The following is a 21,317-nucleotide window of genomic DNA, read 5'->3' as shown; positions in this document are numbered from 1 at the left end:
ATTCTTGCATGGAAAGCAACAGAAACTGCCCCACCCGAGAAAAGTGAAGTACATTCCTGCAAAAAGCATTCCGATCGGGGCACCGAGGAATTGTCCAAATTTCTTTCGTTCCTATGGTCTATTAGCTTTTGCACCAAAATCTCCAACTGTGCAGCTTAAACTTCATCGTACGAAAGATCAAAAATGAGATATTTTTGAGTCTGTGCTCATTGTCAACAAACGTCGAGCCTCGACACCAGCAAACATTACGACACTATGTAAGTGATGCCGAGAAGACCCCCAAGAAGATGACGTGTTGACAATTATGATTAAGGTCCTCTAAAAGTGAAAAGAAATTCTTGTATATGCAACGCCATCGACTTGATCTCTGCTTGAGGTGCTGCAAATTAAGAAAGACAGCAGTCCATCCTAAGTAAAGAGGCATAGCAAATAATCAGCAGCACATAACTGAAAGACGGTCCAAAGGCCCCATTCGCACCAGTGTTTGGGACTTGGAACCTTCCGTCTTCGGCAGACAATGAAATTTTCTTCAGGTTTCGTCTTGACATGATGTTACCAGCCTGTCAGATGGTGAGAAGTACACTATTTTTTTTTTAAGATCCAACACCTACATACTAACTAATAATGAAACCTAACTAATCTCCCAATATATCGCCACATCATGCCTATTTAACCATAGAACACCTACCTCGCCCATCACAACCACCAAAGACTACTATGACTACTAACTTCCAAGATCAACTGTACCAAGCGACCCTGCCCTGAGGGCTACCGCTCGACCATGTATGTATTAGCCGTATGATAGTATGAGTATATGTACACTGTGTGTTGTCCGCTGTCCCCATCACGCTCCCCTGGCACTTGACCCGCGCCCGGCCCCTGTAGGACATGCCTATATTGTGTCCTTGGTTTCCACTCATATAAAAGGGAGCACCACGGATAACCTGAATTGATACGGTATATTCTTTACCCCCCCAAATCACCAAAGCCATATATACGTGACTCTACCCCTGTCTGCTCTCAACAAGTTTGTGTGGTTCGCTCTTTTATACCCACACAACAATAACAAACCGCTCTTCAATACGTACTCTAAACAAGCAGACAACCACCCTCTCGGTCTTCCTACCAGACCTCCTCAAAAAAATGAAACAACCAGTTAAATTTTGTTCGCTCATACATCTAGAAATTTGTTATTTCCACGATAGCCTATATCCTAGTTGCATGGGTGAGTTTACTTGATAAAAATCCTACCATAAGAGCACTTTCGCGCCACACTAATTGTGTCATTATCACGCGATGATAATACCACAATTCTCATCCCCGCTGCCCATGCGACCGCACAAGTAAAAACAGTTCCTTCTAATACAAACTCCATTGGCCCTAAAATTGGTAACAAGGTCGCAGGAGTAGCCCATCCGACATCAACACGAATCACACAACAAATTTAGGCGTTTGACCAAAGGAGCACTAACCGTATCGAACCCACGACCCCGGACCTGTTAGGTTTTACGTTAATAAAATTTCATTATACAACTATTATGCAAAACGTCCCTAAACATAAAGGCAAGGCACCATTATACGTTCCACATGGCCGGATAGGATTCATTTCACACTGGCTCAAAAGTCATAATATCTGCCCATATCCTCTACCATTGATATTTCCCGGTCCCGTTACAGTTCCACGAAACTCATTCATGCATATAATACATTTCCAAATCTGTTAATTTTGAAAAATTTCAAATATGCATTCTATCAAAATACCAATGAAAATGGAAACCCAAGGCAAAACACCAGCCGGCCCCCCCCCATGACGCAAAGGGATTTTCAATAATGTAAACTCTCTAGGATCCTGTTCACCCCCCCCCCCCTGCCACCAGCCACCAGCGACCAACCTGTATACTTCTCACGATACTCCTGCACATTTCCTTATTACCTACGTCGTTGCAATTAAGAATCAAGCAACATTAAAGAAGTTAGGAGACTGTTCACAAATTATGGTGAGTATACATGCAAGCATGTGTGAAAAAAAAACTAAAGAAAAAGTAAGTAAACTACGCTGTAGACCAAAAATAACAACCCTACTTGAGAGAATCCTATTGGTCCTTCAGCTTGGTTCTTCCTTGTCATACTTGGAATAAGGACAATCTGCATCTCATCTGACGAAGAGTCCTTCTCTTTTGACTACTGGTATTAATCTCCATAGAGAATGAGCCTTCGGCCTGTAACCCCATATCAGCCAAGGTAGTACGGGAATTCCCATCGCATTTATGTTCTCTTGCAGAATGAGGGAGTTAGTCCTCGTTTACTGTCGTTGTGGTCCCCCATGTCTGGTTCTCCATTCCCCCCTGACTGGAACACCGGTACTTCTAGATGAGTTTCTCCATACTCCTCAATACCAGTCTCTTGGCCCCTTCCTGCTTCATGATTCTAAATTTGACATTTGCATCAGCTAATTTGTTAAACGGGGTCCAATTTCAGCATGATTTTACTCTCAACAAAAGTGTTGTGGCCTGGGGTTGCCACAACCTGTGGGAGGTGGTCTAATTAAATCTTATAATGATGCTCAGGGGTCTTCCCTTAGACAAACTAACCGGAATTGTTTGCTAGCCACCATATGGGTGACATCTTTCTCGAGTCCAGAGATGCTTTGCGACAGTTTTACTTTGCTAGAATCCAAATTCCAGTTATCATTAGTGCTTGGTCGATTATCTGAGTGTTTAAATGAACCTTTTCTTTCCAATTGCTTCCTAACCCCAGGTGTTTCTTCAGGCAAGGCTCACGAAGTTCGCCCAATTCCAGATCTGAAAGCTCTCTTCGGAGAATATTGCCTTTTCCCATTCACAACAGGAGATTTGTCTGCATCCATTCGGTTCACAACCTGTCTGGCTTCCTTGAACTTTCCAAGTAGTTCATGTTTTCGAAAGTTTGTCTCCAGCAGCACCTTCCCTAATCTCAGAGGATATCGAATGTTTGTCTCCAGCCAGCACCTTCCCTAAAATTTTTTGAAAACTTTTTCTCATTGGCATAACCATCTTCATCCTGTGTTTCTCTGAAAAACTTTGTCTTTTTGCATAGGAAAACCTTCATGTGCACGAGGAATCCTTTCGGAGTGCTTAGCAACATGTCCCAAGACCTCAAAATGTTTACCAGGCCTCTCTGCTGATTCAGGAGCCTTTGCCTGTGCAATTCGATCAACAGACTTTCGACCTGATTGCTGAGAATCTGAAATAGATTTTCCAGGATTTGAATGGTTGTATTTTTTTTTTGTACGCTGGAACCAGCATTCCCATTCCTCTCGGATCTATTCACAATGGGGACATTATATGAGCCTTCAATGTGTCTCTCAGGAGATAAATTCATAAGGATCATCAATAAAGTGGGCATCACTGATTCCAGAATTCATTGGTGGCACCGTGTTTCCTGATTTTGACCTTTTGCTATGTTCAGTTTTCTCATCAGAATGCTTCATATCAGAACCCCCTTTTGGATTTATCTTGTAACTTTTCTCCATAGTGTCAGACTGGTTGTGCATGACATCCTCCTTCCCTGGACCTTCCCTGTCATCAAACAGATTTTCCACAAAAAGTTGGCGTTCTCTATGCTCATATTGATTAGGTGAAAAGTGTTTAATCCCTTCAACAGGTGTTTTCACCCACTTTGCAAGGATCCAAATCAGTGATTACAGCCACCTCAGTTTATGGTTCATCAGCAGGCAGGTCATTCTCAATCTCAACATCTATCTGATAAATGGCTATCATCCTTCCCATCAATCCCATTTGCACAGGACCACCATCTGGAGTTTTCCATGGAATGGGCAATGAAGAAAATGCGGGTTCAGATGTTTGCAAAATCGGCCTGGATCTTTGTCATCGTCACTAGTCTCATAATATCCCACATCTCATCAGACCCCTCCCTTGCTATTGAAGAAGCATCACTTTCACTGTCACTATACTGCCGCTACCAGTTCCCACTGGACTTCTACTTTTGCTTCGGCTTCTACTATGGCTTCACTGTCACTCCCCACTATCGCTGCTGTCACTCTCACTATCGCTATCAATTCCACTGTAACTGGAGCTGCCTGCCTGGCCCTCACTGTTGTCAGAGTATCCTTTTGTCACCAAACCAGATCAGGCGAATGCTGGTGCACATCCATTATTTTCCACTGAATATGGTACTTCTCCAAGCTTAGAGTTCAATTTGTGCCTGCTCCTGTACTTCATTAGTAGAAGCTTTTCTCCACAGGAGCTTGGTTTTGGAAAGGCCTTTGCACATGGTTATCTTCAATGGCGGTGTTTGGTGATGATGTCTTCAGGGGAACTGGAATAACCAACATAGAAATTACAGCCATGCCCATTCATTCAAAAACAATTCAATGTGCTTTGGTGCTACCATAGGAAAAGGCTGAATAGTATTAGTGATGGAAGAAAATAGTAGTAGTAATGGAAGAATTCATGCAGTCATAATAAGCTATTGATTATGTCACCCCTTACTAGGATTCACATGTTATAAGCTTTAATAATGAGGACATTTAATCACATACAACAACAACAACAAGTCTAATCCCCACTAAATGGGGTCGGCTTTATGAATCCTTTTCCACTAATTCACGTGATCAAAGGCATTTTCCTCAACTAACTTAAGAGCTGTTAAATGCTCGCTCACAATCTCAATCCAAGTTATTTTAAGTCTAACCCCTACCTCTTCTATCACCATTACAATAACTAGTTCGGTCCTCCACCACTAGTGCACTACTTGACCTTCATTCAATGCTCAAACCATCTAGGCTGCCCTCCCACATCTTATCCACCAAGTGAAATTCCTAGCTTGTTGCAAATATGTTCATTCCTAATTTATCGTTAGTATTTTACCACTCAATCTATCTTAGCATTCGCATTTTTAGCAACTTTACTTTTTGAACATGTTGTTCTTAGCTGCCCAGCATTCTGATTCATATAGCATGGCTGGTCATACAGCCGTCCTATAGAACTTTAATTTCAACATATTATAGATTATTATATGATGCAATTTTAGAGATAGGATATGAAATGCACATAGCACCCCCAAGTACGCCATGCTAATGTGCCTTGGATGATCCACATCTCAAGATCAGGTGCTGATGAGCACATTAAACATCCATATGGTTGAGAGCCCTGAGCCTAGGCACAACAACGCAATTATCCTGGGCACGCTCTCCACTAAACTACTATCCCATTGTGCGAGCCTCCCACTGGGGCCCGCCACTCCAAAAGAAGAGAAATCAATCCCTCTCTTTCCTTTTTACGTCCCCATGTTGCCACAAAGGAGGGACATGGGGAGGTAAAAAGGGGGATCCTATCAACTTGTTCCGGACCTAGGATAATAAACTCATGAATTTAGTCTTACTTCACCGTTGAGAAACGAAGGAAGAACTTCCATCTCCAAGTTTAAACTCAGACATAGCTCGTTTCTTTTTGGGTGTGAAGCAATGTCAAACCAAAATACCTAACAAGCATTAGCTCTCCCTAAAAGGAGATCCATCCGCACCTACCAATGCAGCTACCTGTTATGACTTCACTCCAGTCACTAGCCCTATCTTCGGCATCCCCCTCCTTGCGGTTAAGGTGACAACTTCAGGCATGTCCAGCTCCCATAGCGTGACGGCATTGTATACAAGGCCCGAGAACAAATACACCACCGTATGGCTGACCCGGCGATTACTAGCGATTCTGGATCATGCATGGAGTTGCAAATGGCAATCCAAACTGAGGACGGGCACTCTTCCACTTTTACCCAACTTGCTTTAACTCTATGTACTACATCCCTCTTGAATTTCTCTTTTTTCTTGCAAAATAAATCCAAGATATCGAATCGACTAGCATTGTCGATTTCTTAATATCAAGTTTAATCTCATCTTCAATATTTCTACTTATATGGCTGAAATTACATTTCATATATTCAGTATTGTTTCTACTTATCCTAAAACCTCTAGTCTCTAGAGTTGTTCTCCAAAGTTCTAACTTAGATTCTACCCCACTCCTACTATCATCTATCAAACAACATTTAATCATAATAATTATTCTATGTGACAGCACCACTAGCAAATGAGAAAATATATACTGGTAAAATCAGTGTTTTAAAAGGCTCATTCAAGGCTTGCCTCAAGGCAAAAAGCATGCCAAAAATGCCTGAAGGCTCAATCTAAAATAATGAATTCCAAAAAATTAACGCATTACTTGTTAAGGGTTATGCTTTTGTACAAAAGGCACACCTTTTGTACCTTTTGTAGTTAAGGCTTACGCATTTCGGGTATGTGATTCTCAAGTTAGAATTGGTTAGAAAAATTTAACTATATGTTTGTATAAAAGGAATGTCATATTGTGAATTGATTTCTAAAACTCTTGAACCTCAACCTTACCAAAATAACTAAGAGTTGTATCTTAGATCATGAAAATAGTTTGAACTTCGTAATAATATATAGCTATCTATTGTCATGATTTATGTCGTGAATGGCCAGGAAGTAGTTTGCAGAGTATATCTTTTTTTTTTCAAAACATTATATTTGTGATTTTCTTAATTTTTTCCTCGTTTTTAAAATATATGTAATTTACTTACACATTTTTATCTTAAAAATAAAATTCGAAAGGGTTAGAACGCCTTGCCTTATGCCTTCACCTTTTAAAACATTGGGTAAAATGATCAATGGATCATTAAGATGATTGTCTAATATCAAAAGCACTTTTAAGTTAATTTAATTATGACTGTTCAAAAAGAAACAAAAATATCAATTATAATTAAATGTATTCTTTGGATAGGAAAAAAAAACCAAGTAGAAAAAGAAGAATATACAATGATGAGGGAAAAGAGAACCTCAAAATGAGAAATAATACAATCAAAAGAATAAGGTTCCTTGGAAAATCCAGACCTTTCTAAATAGGATTAATACCCATTATCTGCTTCAGATTTAAAGGCCCTGCCTCTCAGCCCTAACATGTGTATTATGTGTCATAAGCCCCGAAAAGAATGCTCACCTTTTTCTGCATTGTAAGGTGGCATCGTGCCTCTAGAATGCTCTCTCTCTTACACAGGTGAAGCTTGGTTGATGCCAAAAAAGTGTGGAAAAGTTCTTTCCAGTGAAACATAGGGGCTTTGGCTCTAGTAGAAAGGGAGGTGTTATAAGGAGCGGAGCAGTTTTTTCTACCTTATGGACCCTTTGGATCAAGAGGAACACGAGAATCTTTAAGGGCCCCAAATCTTGCCCTAATTTATTATAGGATGTTTGGACTTGTTATGGGCCCACTCATTTGGGGTCTTGGGGGTTTATTGCTACCAAAAATATCCAAAGGGAATAGATGGCAGCTCTCATTTAACTTCTCGTTGTAAATTTTTTGGTCTATTGAGGATATCATGTCCTCTTACGTTCTACATTTTTTGATTCTCAATACCATTTTTTCTTATCCAAACGAACGTAGAGTTACACTAACAAGCTGTTGGAGGCCTTTTAAGGCTTTACACAACAACAGCAACAACATACCAAGCCATAAATCCCACTAGGTGGGACAGCTACATGAATCCTTTTCCGCTAATTTACATGGTCATGGGTAATTTCCTCTAGAAATTTAACGGCAATTAAATCCATATTATTATCTCATTTCAAGTTATTTTACTCACTCCTCCTCACTGATGCACTATTTAGCCTACGTTGCAGATGTCCAAACCATCTGAGTTGCCCCTCCCTTATCTTCCACAGGTGCTATGCCTAACTTACCAAGAATATGTTCATTCTTTAATTTATTTTTTAACATTATACCTCTCATCCACCTTAACATTCTCATCTGGGCAACTATTTACTTTTTGGATATGTTTTTTTTTAGTTGTCCAACATTCTTTTAACACTTTATGACTTTATCTATGTTCTTTGTGTTTTAATAGTTCAGAATCTGTTTTCCAATTTAATTTATTTTTCAACATTCTACGTCTCATCCACCTTAACATATAACATTCTCATTTCGGGAACTATTACATTTTGGATATATTGTTTTTCAGTTGCCCAACGTTCTTTTAAGGCTTTGTGACTATCCAAGTTCTTTATGTTTTGATAGTTCAGAATATGTTTTTCACCTGTTCCTTCATTGTTCCCTTTTATGAAGGGTGTGGAGTAATTTATTTGGTCCATCTGGGTAAAGTCAGGTTTGTCCAATGTCTGAAGAATTTATTGTCTATCTCATTTACAGGTTTTGGGAGCAGAGATGGTTTGGCATTGTGGAGATACAGGTCTTTTTGCTGCTTTGTGGGGGATTTGGTTGGAGCAGAATGCTAGTATATTCACAGGAAAGAAAATGTATCTGTCTGTGCTTTGGGATAGGATTCAGTATATGGCCTTGTTGCGGGCTTTCGCAGCTGGTTGTTTCAGAGGACTGTCTTTTTCAGATTTACAGGGTGATTGGGGGCAGTGTTGTTTTGACATTTCTGCCTTTTTTTTACCTTTATATCTTCTAAGGAGTGATATCTTATGCTCATTTTTGAACTTCTTTTTTCTTCAATTAAGTTTTATCGTTTTCTTATTTTTTTTTTAAAAAAATTAACTTCAAGATACTACTAGCCTTGAGACTCAAGAAAGTGATTAGGTAAGTAATTGTGCAGCACCAATATGCCTTGTTGAAGGGAGACGAATCATGGATGTAGCCTTCAGTCCTTCAGAAATTGTGGACACTCAAATCAAAGAAAGAGAAGCATTATGTGTTACGTTCAAGCTCAACGTAGAGAAATATTTTGACCATATTTGCTGGTATTTTCTTATTTCTATCTTTAAGAAAATGGGTTTCCATAGTTGACCTTCATGACGCTTGCAATCATCTGGAAGTTTACAATAGGAAGAGTGGAGACCCTTTTCTCCTTCTCTTTTCATATTAATTATAGTTCTCGGTCATGGGACTAAAGGTGGGACAAACTTTAAGGGAACTGGGGCTTTCTCATCCTTTCTTCACAGATGATACCACTATCTTTTGTGCATTGGAGGCCAATCAAATCTTCGACTTCAGGTGCATTCTCCTTTGCTTTGAAGCAGTCTTGAGAACTTATCCCCATTGGAGATGAGGTTGATGGCTGGTTCTTGGCTGGCATCTTGCACTGCAAATTGGAGACCTTTCCAATGAATTGGCTACCTCTGGGGTCAAGTTAAAGTACAAGGCATTCGGAAGCCTATTATTGAAAGGTTCTGAAAAAAAAAGTTAATTTGCTGGAGTTGGACGCATAACTACATTTCTACTTGTGGAAAGCTCACCTGTGCTTAGATTACTTTCACAAACCTTCTCCCATCCCAAATGGCCAAAAGCCTTGAAGAAATTCAAGACAGATTCCTTTGGGGTAATAAGACAAAGGGTTTTTATCATTTTTTTCCCTTGGGGGGAGGGTGTATGTTAAACAACCAAAATTCAGCAGGGTGGTTTGGTTCTTAAAATCCCTCTTTGCATTTAACAAAGCACTCTTTGGCAAATAGTTTTAGAGGTTTATGTTCACAAGAGATCACCTTTGAAGGAAAATAATTGCTGAAGAATACAACACTAATCACAAAGCATGGACATCTAAAAACACTAGAGAGTCTTATGTCAGTAGGTGAATGAATTAGGAAGAGGTGGAAATTTGTTTGTTTTCATCCACTTTAAAGGCCGGAAATGGCGACAACATTCTCCTTAGGGTCACATTTGGCACAGGTTTACTCTACTTAATATCCAATTCCCTGACATTTTCAACCTTGCCCACAATAAGGACACTGCGATTAGCATGTGGATGGAGCCTCCAGGAAACCGAATACTATGGAATATCCCCTTTGAAAGGAATCCTCGAGACTGAGAGCTAGAAATTTTGCTGATTTTTTTGGGTACCTGTCAAGAAATGCTGTCACCCTATCTAATCTAGATAAGCCTAAGTGGACGCCTTACAACAATGGTCATTACAAGGTTAGTTCCTTCTACAGGGAAATGGAAAATTGAACATTGATGATGGCAGAGCTAATTTCCTCTGGAAGACTAGGATGCCTTACAACAATGGTCATTACAATGTGAGTTCCTTCCAAAAGCCTTCTTCTACAGGGAGATGGAAAGATTGAATATCGATGATAGCAGAGTTAATTTCCTCTGAAAGACTATCTGGAAAACAGCAGCCCCTTTAAAGTGGCTTCCAAGGTCTTAAATTTGATTTGGACTAAAATTTTGAGGCTCCAATAGTATGTAAATTTGATGCAAATGTCAATTTCAATTTCAATCTCAAAAAAAAAAAGATGGAAATTTATATTAAATCATGGAATGCTTTTGTGAAACTTTTGAAACTACTAATAGCCATAATAATGGAAGATTTAGATCTAGAATATTATAAATCAAATACATGAAGGACTGGTATTGGTGTATAAGGTGCAATAACAGTAATATAAAAATCATAATAAACATATTCAACTGTATAAATGAAATTCATAAATCAGTTAAATATTTTTTATTATATTATATAAATACAAATTATTTAGACATAAATAAACAAATAAAATGCTGTTAGCTAATATCTAAGTTAAAAAATTTTCAACATTCAAAAGTCCAAAAGCTATAATTCATAACCTTCTTGTAACAATCTTTATTTCAATAAAAAAAAAGAAGATAAATTAATAGAGAAATTTTGAGATTTCAATAAATTTCAGATGAATCATGGAAATTTCAACGGAAATTTCGTAAAACAGAAATTGACTGCCCTTTTAATTTCGAAGGTGGTTGAAAACAGAAACTTCAACAATTTCACAGAAAAGTGGCTTCTTTGCCTGCAAAGTAGCATTGGGTTGGATTATAGTAATAGATAATTTGCAGAAGAGTGGAAAAATCAAGGTGAACTGATGCTTTTTGTGTAAAGAAGATGATGAATCTGTGAATCACAATGTTGCACTGCCGATGGGCTAAAAATCTTTGGGACTTGGCTACAGCACTGGCATATCCTGGGCAATCGCAGAGACTGTCAAGATGGAGACTTGAGCTTGGAAAAGCATTTGATCAGGAGCTGACAGGGAAAAAAAATTTATTGTTGGTTGCTCTCACCATTCTGGGTTTTGTGGGGAAAGAGAAACGTAAGAGCCTTTGAAGGAACAGAGTTGTCTCCTTCAATTCTTAATGATGGATGGACTAGTTTTCCAGATAGCTGTTTAATGACTTTTGTTCTCTGAATTACATTCAGTTGTGTTTTTTGGGATAATGATCCAAAATATATATGGAATATCAGACATTCACAGATTCCTCAAATGATGCTATGAGAAGATGGAGATTCCTGTAAATATTGAGGCTTTTGGAAGCTATATCAAACGGACAAGCAACACGCGGAGAAAGTGCAGGATGGAGCTTAAACACGGCGAGGTCAAATAAGTTTTTTCTCCTGTTAGGGCTCTAAATGTTGGAGCTGGATCAAAATGTTTGAAGGCATAGGGATTAAGGCTACGAAAGAATCCCTCACTCCCCTCCCCGGGTTTAAAAAAAAATAGAATAAATAATAAAAAAAATAGAAAGAAGAAAAACAAAAAATGCATCATCATGCTAAATACATATTGTAAATGTCTCGGGCATATCACAGAGTTTCCATTTATTTTCTGACATGTGTCATATACGTCCCAGCAGTCCCATGAAATCCAACACTGATACACGAGGGGTTCTGAAGTGTGTGCTTCTTAGACCATCAGTGGTGCGCGTTCAGGGTTTATCAATCAAATATATAAAAAATAAAACATAAGAGGGCCAGATCAAGCCCACTATTATCATAAAAAAGTAGCAGCTACCTTCCACTTTCAGATGAAGGTTTCTTGAAGCTTTCCAACTCCACTCCTGGTTTCAAGAAATATCTCCCTGGAGCTTGGAAAGTTGCTATCTGATGCTCAAAACCCAATGCAAAGATATAAGATCACTCATTGATCTAACAAGCAAACACATCCAGGATTCCCACAACTTACTTTTTTAATAATGGGTTCGATCTTCTTTACAGAGTTGGGAATTGTGTCTCCAATTGCTTTCTCCAATGCCTACAAATAATTGAGAATACACAAAGAAACAAATGAAGCAACAGAGATGGTAAGACATATAATGAAATAATATTTACCAAATTTATTTAGATCTATGCTATTTTGGGTCTGTCCTACCACTCCTACAACCTCTAACAGCCACTAATCACTCTTTCAGCCCTTACTTGGTCTATGTTGCAAGTGTCCAATCCATCTGAACCACATTTCTCTGATCTTATCTTCTATAAGCAGTATGCTTAGAATACTAGTAATGTGTTCACTCCTTACTTTATATTTTAAAACTTATGCCGCTCATCCATCTTAAGTCTATCATTTCAATTACATTTAGGGGCCGTTTGGTATCACTATCAAAAAATAGAGAAACAAAAACTAGAAACGAAACCAAAAACCAAAAATAGAAACTAAAAACTAGAAACCAGCAACTTGTTTGGTTAACATTTATAAAACTAATACAAATTAAAAACTTAATTAAAAAATGCTCATTTTCATCTTTAAATCAAAATATTATAAAAATATGATTAAATAATAAAATTACAAATAATACACATTAAAATTACTATAATAAAAATAAAACTTATTACAGTTATTTTACTTAATTGTTCTACTTCCAAAGTTTACCTTAAAATAAAAATTTATTGGATATGATAATTGAAAAATACCAAAAGTATTTTGTAATTGGCTTTATTAATATTTTTTAAAAATGTACGTACATTTTTCTTTTAATTATATTTAAATTCATATGATCATTTAATTTTTATTTTAATTTAAAAATGTTTAAAATGAATAATTTAATTCAAAAAAACTATTTTTGGATATTAAATTTTTTGGCAATAGGTTGCCAAAACAACTGAAAACCATAAAATCTGATTTCCAATTTTTTGGTAAACAGCTGAAAATCAGCAACAAAAACAAAAAACTGACAACAGAAACAAACAAGTTTTTATAATATATTTTTTCACTGTGGAGAAACAGCAACGATACCAGACAGACCCTTACTTTATGAATATGTTGTTTCCCCATCACCCGACATTATGATCCTTATAGCATAGAAAGTATTGTAGTCGTCATACAATTTTTTCCTTTTAATCTTAGGGCTATTCTACAATCACATAAGATGCCGAATGCACTCTTCCATTTTACCCAACTTGCTTTACTTTTATTATCACATCTTCAATTTCACCTTTTGCTTGCACAATAGATTCAAGGAAACAAAATCTAATACACATAGTACTTTCTTGAGCATCAAGTTCACTATTTTTGACCTTATTCCTCCTAAAATTACTAAGAACACATTTCTTGTGTTTTCCTTTTACTTATCTTGAAACCTCAATACTCTAAAACATCTCTCCATAGTTTCAGCTTAGATTCTACTCCAATCTCTCGTTTTCATTCATTTTAAGACATTATCACTTGCAAAAAACATATACACCAAGGAACCTCATTTTATATATGTCTAGTAAGTAAATTGGCAAAAAAGGATTCATGTAGCTGACCCCACCTAGTGGGACTCAAGGCTTGGTTTGTTGTTGTTGTTGTTGTTGTTGTAGGTTCATCCATAGCTAAAAACAAAACAAAAAAACAAAAACAAAAAAACAAAAAAAACACAAAAATGATTCAAAGTACAAATTCCCTTGTTTCTCCTGCTATAGTCCTAAAGCAATTGTCATCCATCATACATATATTCTCTTCAATATATACATGAACCTCCGTTGTTGATCCTGGGCATAAAACCAAACTGATATTCTAAAATTCCTGTTTCAATTATTACTTGATTACCCTTTTCTAAAGTTTGATTGTATGGCTCATAAGTTTAATTTCGATTATCTTCATTTGTATAGGTACTAAAGTACTTTTTCTTTCACTCATCTAACAGTTATTTACTCCCTACAATCTTGTTGAATAAACTAGTCAACCATAGTACCCCCATTATCTCCTAAGCTTTTCTGAGTAGGAATTCCAGCTGGTCCAAAAAAATTTTATTCTTCATTTTTTAATGCATATTAACTTCATGTACTCTAGTTTCACAGAACTTAACAATCTAGCATTTTCCTCATTTGCCAATCCTGTGTTAAAGCCATCTGCTGCGTTTTCATCAAACGGCTTGTAAAAATAATTTTAGCTATATCTTCTTTCTTAGATAACACTATAATCATCCCTTGTTACACACTTGATATTGCCCAAAGCTGCTTATTCTTTATCGAGCCCTATTAAGTTTACATGCCTTTTCCCCATCTTTAGTATCAAGAATGCAAGTTAAAGCTCTACGTTAGCTTCACTAACAGCTTTCTTCGCATTTTTCTTCATCACACTGCCTAAAATTTTGCCTTGTTTTCCACTGTTGCATTTCTTCTACCTCTTTCTTTTTATGTTCTATGTTTTGGATAACATAGTACCCAAATTGCCAAAAAAAAGAATCCCCCACATAAAATCAAGTTACACAGTAATACAAGATTATTGATGCTGTTACCTTAAGGCTCATTCCCTTGGGATTCTCTGTGAGAAAAGAAATCAACATACTCTGCAAATCCATTGGTGTAGCTCCTAAATTTCCCTTGCGTCCTAGTTTTTCCCGTGCTGCTACACTAGCAACCTTGCTAGGAATTTCTTTATCCAAGCTTGCAGCATTCTCTTTACTCAACACTTGAGCAGGCATTGTATCTTCAACAATTGCATGGCCCTTACTAAGATTTCCAGTTCCATACGGAGATGCTAACACACCAGATTGATCAGGTGGAGATGGAAGAGGCGAAATAGACGGCCTGCCCTTTGCACTTGCTGTTGTAGATGGTCCAGATTTATGGACAGATTTAAGAGGGAGTCCAACTACAATCAATACAATTTTAAAATATATATTATATACATTTCCAAAATAAAATAAAATAAAATAAAAATGCATGAAAATAAATCCACAATAATAATTCTGAGTTATGCATCTTATCAATAGTGAGTCGCATTCTAAGTACTAAGTTAAACATCAGAAATTAAAACAGTTTTGATAAAGAAACTGCTAATTTCTAACATGTCCCAATTACCTTGTGGTGGTTCAATCTTTCGCTTTTTAAATGCAGCCTCTTTCTTTTGTTTGAAACCCATCCTCCATGGATTGACTATAAACAAAGAAAAACATCGGACAATCCACATGAATGAAGGGAATAAAATGTCAAGAGTGACAGACTGAATATACCCTAGTATTATCACATGACTTGAGATATCTCCTGTATGCAAATCACCAGGGACAATAATTGCAAGCAAGAAAATAAAAACATGAAAGAAATTCAATATGAGATTCAAAAAATACCCTCAACAGCAGCCATTGCCTTCATTTGACTCTTCATAGATGGGTTCCCATGCTCTAAGACAATGGCTCTGTAAGAAACATGCCACATAGTTTAAAAGACATCACAGTAACCAGTGTGACCAACACATAGTCAGAAAATCCACTGAATAAGAAAGGTTGAAAAGTTACACAAGTATGCCATAATTTCAACACAATTAACTAGATCGCTGGATAATCACTAAGCAAAAATAGATTATATCATAACCAGAATTCCAGATTTTGTTAATTATCCAAAGTTTCAACAGAAAAATCTTTCTGAAGGAGCTGAACTAGGTGAATGATTTGTGAGTATCATGGCATAAGCCTATATGCAGCTTCAAGTTCACATGGATAGCATTTGTATCTGTAAATAAATATTCAGTTGCATGTACCTGATACTACAAGCGCATCACAAGCAATGTGCGCGGACATGAAGTGAATGATAAAACTATTCATATATATTGTGTCCATATTTTTTATCTGTAGGGTGCCGATATAAATTCATAAGGACACAACATACTGAACATTTTTTTTATATTAGAGAGAGAGAGAAGATACATCAAACTAGAAAAAAGAGTGAAGTTGAGCATGATTATTTCTATAGTAACCAAAGATAAAAACCATATATAATTCTTTTGCAAAAGCAAAAAGTAGAACACTAAAGTTGAATTTACCCACTAAGGTATGGTTAACAAAAATTCCATACAAAACAGATACATTGCAAACATGTGCCCCTTTACATTAGATCATAATAAGGCATGTTGCTAATGAACAAAAAAAAAAAAATGTTGCTGGGCCAAAATAAGGTTATGAGAGGCTCCAAAATATGCAGAGAAAGACCCTAAAACAATAGGTATTGGAATATCAAGACAAAAACAAGCTGCAGAAGAGCAACATAGGTCTACTTTGGCCACAATAAGAAGTATACATTTATTTCAGTATACAAAAATAAAAAACATGTTTGAAATAAATCCAAAACATACTTCCGTGACTTTAGCTTCCGTTCAGCTTCCTCTGACCGCATTTTAACATGTTTCTTAGTTGATTCATCTAAAACACGCTGCACATTCACCTTACGCCAGGCACACCCAGATTCAACAAGCAAACCATTTCCATCTTCACCACTTTGACGTTCTTCATATATATCACAGAGGTCACCAAATTCACGCGACCACGTAAATCTAAAGTCCTTACCATCAACTTGAATGACCTGATGCAAAATGGCAACGGGGGGCTGCTTAAAATTATGCTAAAAAATTAACAGGCTTGAACATGTAGAATAATAGCCAAAACAAAAAGATCAAAGAGAAATTGATTGCAGCTCCAATTGCCATGAATCTAATAATATAGGAAGCATGAAGTAAGGCCTATATTCTTGTACTTCTAATATCTCATGAGAACTCTCCCCTTTTTTCTTTTTTCTTATTTTTTCTTGTTGATCTGGGGTGGGGTGTTAATGTAGGACAAGATGCAGAACCAATGGGAGACCCTTGTTGGAAATTAATTCATAAGAATTAGATAAAGGAATAGTTGAGTTTAGTCAATAGTTTATCGTGTGTTTAGTTTAATTAGTATATGATTATATGTATTTGAGTGTCTGTATGTAATATTACAGTATTTTAGGGGTTCTTTTGTAATTTCATGTGTAATATCATGTAATAAGATTTTTTTTTATAAATAGGGTGTGAAATCTATGTAAGAGTTAGGTTCTTGATGAATTTGAATAGAAAGCGAACATGTAATTCCCCCCTTTGTATCCCCTTCCTTCTCTTCATCCTTCTTTCTTCTTCTTCTTCCCCTCTCCTCTTTTCTAGCTCTCCCAAATTATCTGTTGGCCGTAATTCGATGATGCTGCCCGACATCAAGTGTTTAAGGTGGAGCTACCAAGAAAACAATGAGAAAGCAAAGAGGAAAGCAAATAAAATAACTAAAATGAAGAAAGAATAAGGGAAAACTAGGTCATGGCACAAGGAAGGCCCTACTCTAAGGACCCTTCTTTACTTATAAGATAACAGAACTGTCTAAGGAAAGATTATTCAAAAAGTATCGAGCTAGATCAAGGGCTTTCTTCAGTGCATGTAACACAGTAACAGCATCAATAAACTTGACGTAAATCTTTCAAGCTTTCAAACTGATTGCCATTCAAAATTTATGACAAACAAGAGTCTTTCTTCATGGGTCCTAAAATCAGAACTCACTAGAGAGGATAAGAAAAATAAATGGCCCCCATAGTAGCAAACTAAGCAGTTAAAAGTCCCTTGCAAATAAAGTTAAAATATTCACCTCATTCGCAGCTTTAAACACTAAAACAGAAGGCATTCCCAACATTAACCAATTCAGATTCCAAATACCAATGCAAGATGCATTTCTTTTATCACTTCATTTATGAATTTTGGAGTTGAATTGCTATAATTAGAGAATGTATAGAGGACTCTGACTTATCTAAGAGTTCCATTTGGTGGTAATCCTCATTCTGTGAGGTTCTGGACCCAGTGATTGTCTATGGTTTCCAAACGCCTTGATGGGAGGAGGTGAGCTCTTTTTCTTTGGGGCTCAAATTACTTTAATTTATGAGTGTCTTCTGTCAATTCTTCTGGTGAGGGCAACAACTAAGTTGGGGAGGATTATGAGAGATTTTCAATGGTCGAAGGCGGGTAAGAGGAAGGACCGTCTTGTGAGTTGAAAGGTCGTTGGTAGCTACCCATTTATGGTGTTTCCCCTTGGAAATTAATTCGGTTCGGCTTGTGGTTATTAAAAGTAAATATAGCAAACAGGTAGGACGCTAATATTGGAGCTAGAGTTTTGCATGAAAACCCGTGAAAAATTCATGTTGCAGGTGTCTCCTCATACTAAATACAGGGTGGGAGATGGTTGTCAAGTTTGATTTCAGAAGGATCTTCGGCTTGGAGAGCTTTACTTTTCTGTTCTTGTTCCTTCTCTTTTGTGTTGCATCATAAGGCACCTATTTTTTTCGTTTTCAATTATTGACAGCAGTGTTTTTTTTTTTTTTCCAGGAAGAATTAAGCACATCAACCAAATAGCTGGGGACTGGCAGTCCAAATCAGAAAACAGAAAACTGTCACAACATACACAGCCAACAGAAGAAACAAAGGAAAACACACATAACCAACTGGCAGACTAAAAGAAAAACTAAGGCAAGAATTTAAAATCCTTCAGCCCAGAACAAGCTAAAATCACATCATTAGTAGCTTGCTTTGCAGTTAGAACTGGATAAACTGGAGTTCCTTCAAAAATCAGATGATTAGTGGTTTTCCAAGAGTGATAGATTGCTGCTGCCCAATTCATTTTAGCTACAATTTCCAGCTTAGTATTTCCCATAACAGAAAGTCTATTCAAATTATCTTCCCAGCTCAACAAAGCTCTTGCAAATGAAGCTTCTGATTTGCAATTTGATATACTTGTCCAAGTACTGGACATTCAAAATATAGTGGTGTTATTTCTATAGATTTTCAATTTTGTGCAAACCTGAAGGATAAGGAGGTGGAGGAGATTTTTTCATATTTTAAATTGTTGGATTCTTATCTCTATTCATATTGTGGGGAATGTTAGGGTCTAATGTTTGCATGATTCTGGTGCTTTCTCGTGTAAATCCTTTTATTCCATTTAAATCACTCTTCTCATTCTTTTCCTCTTGTTAATAGTTTGTGAAAATATAAGTTTTCTTCAAAGGTTAAGCCTTTTGTGTGGATAGCCATCCTTAATAGAGTTAACACCAAGTAGATTAGGAGAGCTTATATAGTTGCATCTCCTTGTAAGTGCGTCATGTTTCATGTCAGTAGTGAGGAACATGCTCGTCGTTTTCTTCATTACTTTGTGACCTAGAGTTTATCAAACTTACTTTCTGAGCTTTCTTGGAGAGTGTTGGGTGTGTCCTAATTCATTAGAAGTTTTTTTGCGCATCAATTTTAGATGTTTTGGGAAGTGTAAGAAAACAAGGACTTCAAGGTGTGCAGTTTTTGCAATTTTATAAGTGCTTTGGCAAGAGAGATATGCTCATATATTTTACATCACACTTCTATTGATATGATTTACAATGCAATTGTTTTCTTCCCTTCATCGTTGTTTTACTCAACAAGTTGTTTCAGCAGTGTGATGTACAACAAGTAGATAGTCCCCCATCACAGTGTCATTTTCTTTGATATCAAACACAATTGCATGCCTTTGTTGGCCTTATTTTTCCTTCTTTTTCTACTACTTGTTTTCTTTGTTCTTTTTTTTTTTAAGGTCTGTTTCAAAGGGATTCCTCTTCCTCATTGTATATTCTTTCTTCTCTTAAATATTCTATTTCTATAAACTTTATATGTATATTGATATTATGTCACAACACACTCCCATTGCAATAATTTCAAGATGCTTCTTGTTGAATTGCGAGTGCAGCTTCAGCCAAGAAATCAAGAAGCAATAGTGAAAAGTTTGTTGGGACAATATGAAAACATTCTGCTCCTTTTCTTAGAGCTGTGTCTGATCCCAAACACTGGGATTTATACTCGTCATCTTGCTTGATAGTATAACTACCCTAGCATGACACTTTCTCCAAACCCAAAAAAAATTGCATTTGCATGGGGCCTCTTCCACAACTCCAATCAAAATTCCAAATTAGCCTCCTTAACTAGCCACAAGTTTGGTACATAGAAGTGGAATGAAATTGGACGGAATAGTATTGAATTTATAGCTCAATTTGATCATACTTCCCATTCAAAATTTCATTCCATTCCATTCCAACCTCATTCCATTTTGCAAACCAAACAAAACTTTAAGGTGTTAACCCAATTGACAGTCAATATCCAAGGGCAACACAAATATGTAACTATCAATAACTATAGACGTCTTGAATTGCATGATTTATCATTTGGGTAGTTCTAATTCACCCGAATCACCGACCCACCACTAGAATGATACAAGAATGGCCGATTCAACACTGCAACAGAAAATAATAATAGCATTTTTTTAATTGCAGCCAAAATTTTAATTCCGAAAGCAATAAATCACAAAAAAAAAAGAACAAATTTGAAGAACCAAAACACGCCCGATCAAAATTCAAAATTAAAGCAAGAAACTTACATTCCCAGCAGGATTGGCATTCGAACCAAACTTGATCCTGGGAGTCCCACCCTGGGACTCGACGCGCTTGATCTCGTCGACGAGGTCGGGTGCGAGGCGGATGATAGCAGCGAAAGCGAGAGGGTTCCCGGTGACGAGGCTAAAGCTCTCCTCCACGGCGGGGGCGGCGGCAACAGAAGCCGTGGAGATGGAGGTAGTGGACGTGCGGTTGCGAGGGGCGGCTCCTCCGCCGACGGAGAGGCGGCCGGCTGGGGCGGAGGCGCGGTGGGCCGGCGGAGGCGGCGGAGGAGGGAAGGCCGAGAGCGAGCGCCGGCCGCCGCGGCCGCCTCCCCCTCCCCCTCCCCCTCCCCGCCCTAGTTTCCCTGATCCTCCGTACATTTGTCCAAGCTCCTGTTTTCCAGTGTCTGCGCAACGGCCGTTCAGCGACGGAGGGACGGAGAGGGAGCAGCGGGGGTGGAAGGCGTCGACCCAGTGCCCGACCAGAAAGAGGGTACAGGGAATTGAAGTGGTTTATGGGTTTTTTTTTTTAACTTAATTTAATTTCTTCTTTGCATTTTTTATTTTCCTATCTGTGGAAAATTAAAATCCCCGAAACACCCTTGGAGAGGGCGAACACGAAAATTTCATTTTCTTTATTTTATTTTTTTATTTACAGCTGAGAGAGATATTTTATTTATTGCTTTTGTTTCCTTATGGCCTTATATTACATGTGCACCTCACAGCCCTTTCTATTAGAAAGAGTATAGATAATGTCAATGTTAATGAAGATAATTAAAAGTTTATAAAAATAAATGTCATAATCAAGAGAAGTCTTATTAAAATTAGTCCTATAAATTATGGGTTGACACGTAGCGATTTTAATCTTCCAATCAATAAAATAAATAACACAAAAAACATTCA

The 21,317-nt window shown here is 37.3% G+C and overlaps 1 protein-coding gene across 1 annotated transcript in view; it reads right to left on the bottom strand.

Annotated features, from left to right (window-relative positions):
* Positions 1 to 20,928, bottom strand: part of LOC131164775 (uncharacterized) — a 33,875-nt gene extending 12,947 nt beyond the window's left edge. The window contains exons 1-7 of the mRNA XM_058122215.1: positions 20,418 to 20,928; positions 16,319 to 16,545; positions 15,318 to 15,385; positions 15,052 to 15,126; positions 14,487 to 14,842; positions 11,951 to 12,019; positions 11,780 to 11,868 (exon numbers count right to left, since the gene is read on the bottom strand). Of these exons, the coding sequence (XP_057978198.1) occupies positions 11,780 to 11,868; positions 11,951 to 12,019; positions 14,487 to 14,842; positions 15,052 to 15,126; positions 15,318 to 15,385; positions 16,319 to 16,545; positions 20,418 to 20,795 (1,262 nt within the window). The 5' untranslated portion in view covers positions 20,796 to 20,928. The remainder of the gene's footprint in view (positions 1 to 11,779; positions 11,869 to 11,950; positions 12,020 to 14,486; positions 14,843 to 15,051; positions 15,127 to 15,317; positions 15,386 to 16,318; positions 16,546 to 20,417) is intronic.
* Between the last annotated feature and the right edge of the window lie 389 nt (positions 20,929 to 21,317).

Source organism: Malania oleifera, chromosome 9, assembly GCF_029873635.1.
Source record: "Malania oleifera isolate guangnan ecotype guangnan chromosome 9, ASM2987363v1, whole genome shotgun sequence".
NCBI classification, from domain to species: Eukaryota; Viridiplantae; Streptophyta; class Magnoliopsida; order Santalales; family Ximeniaceae; genus Malania; species Malania oleifera.
The sequence above is the reverse complement of the archived record's forward strand: the minus strand, read 5'-3'. Positions and strand labels throughout refer to the sequence as shown.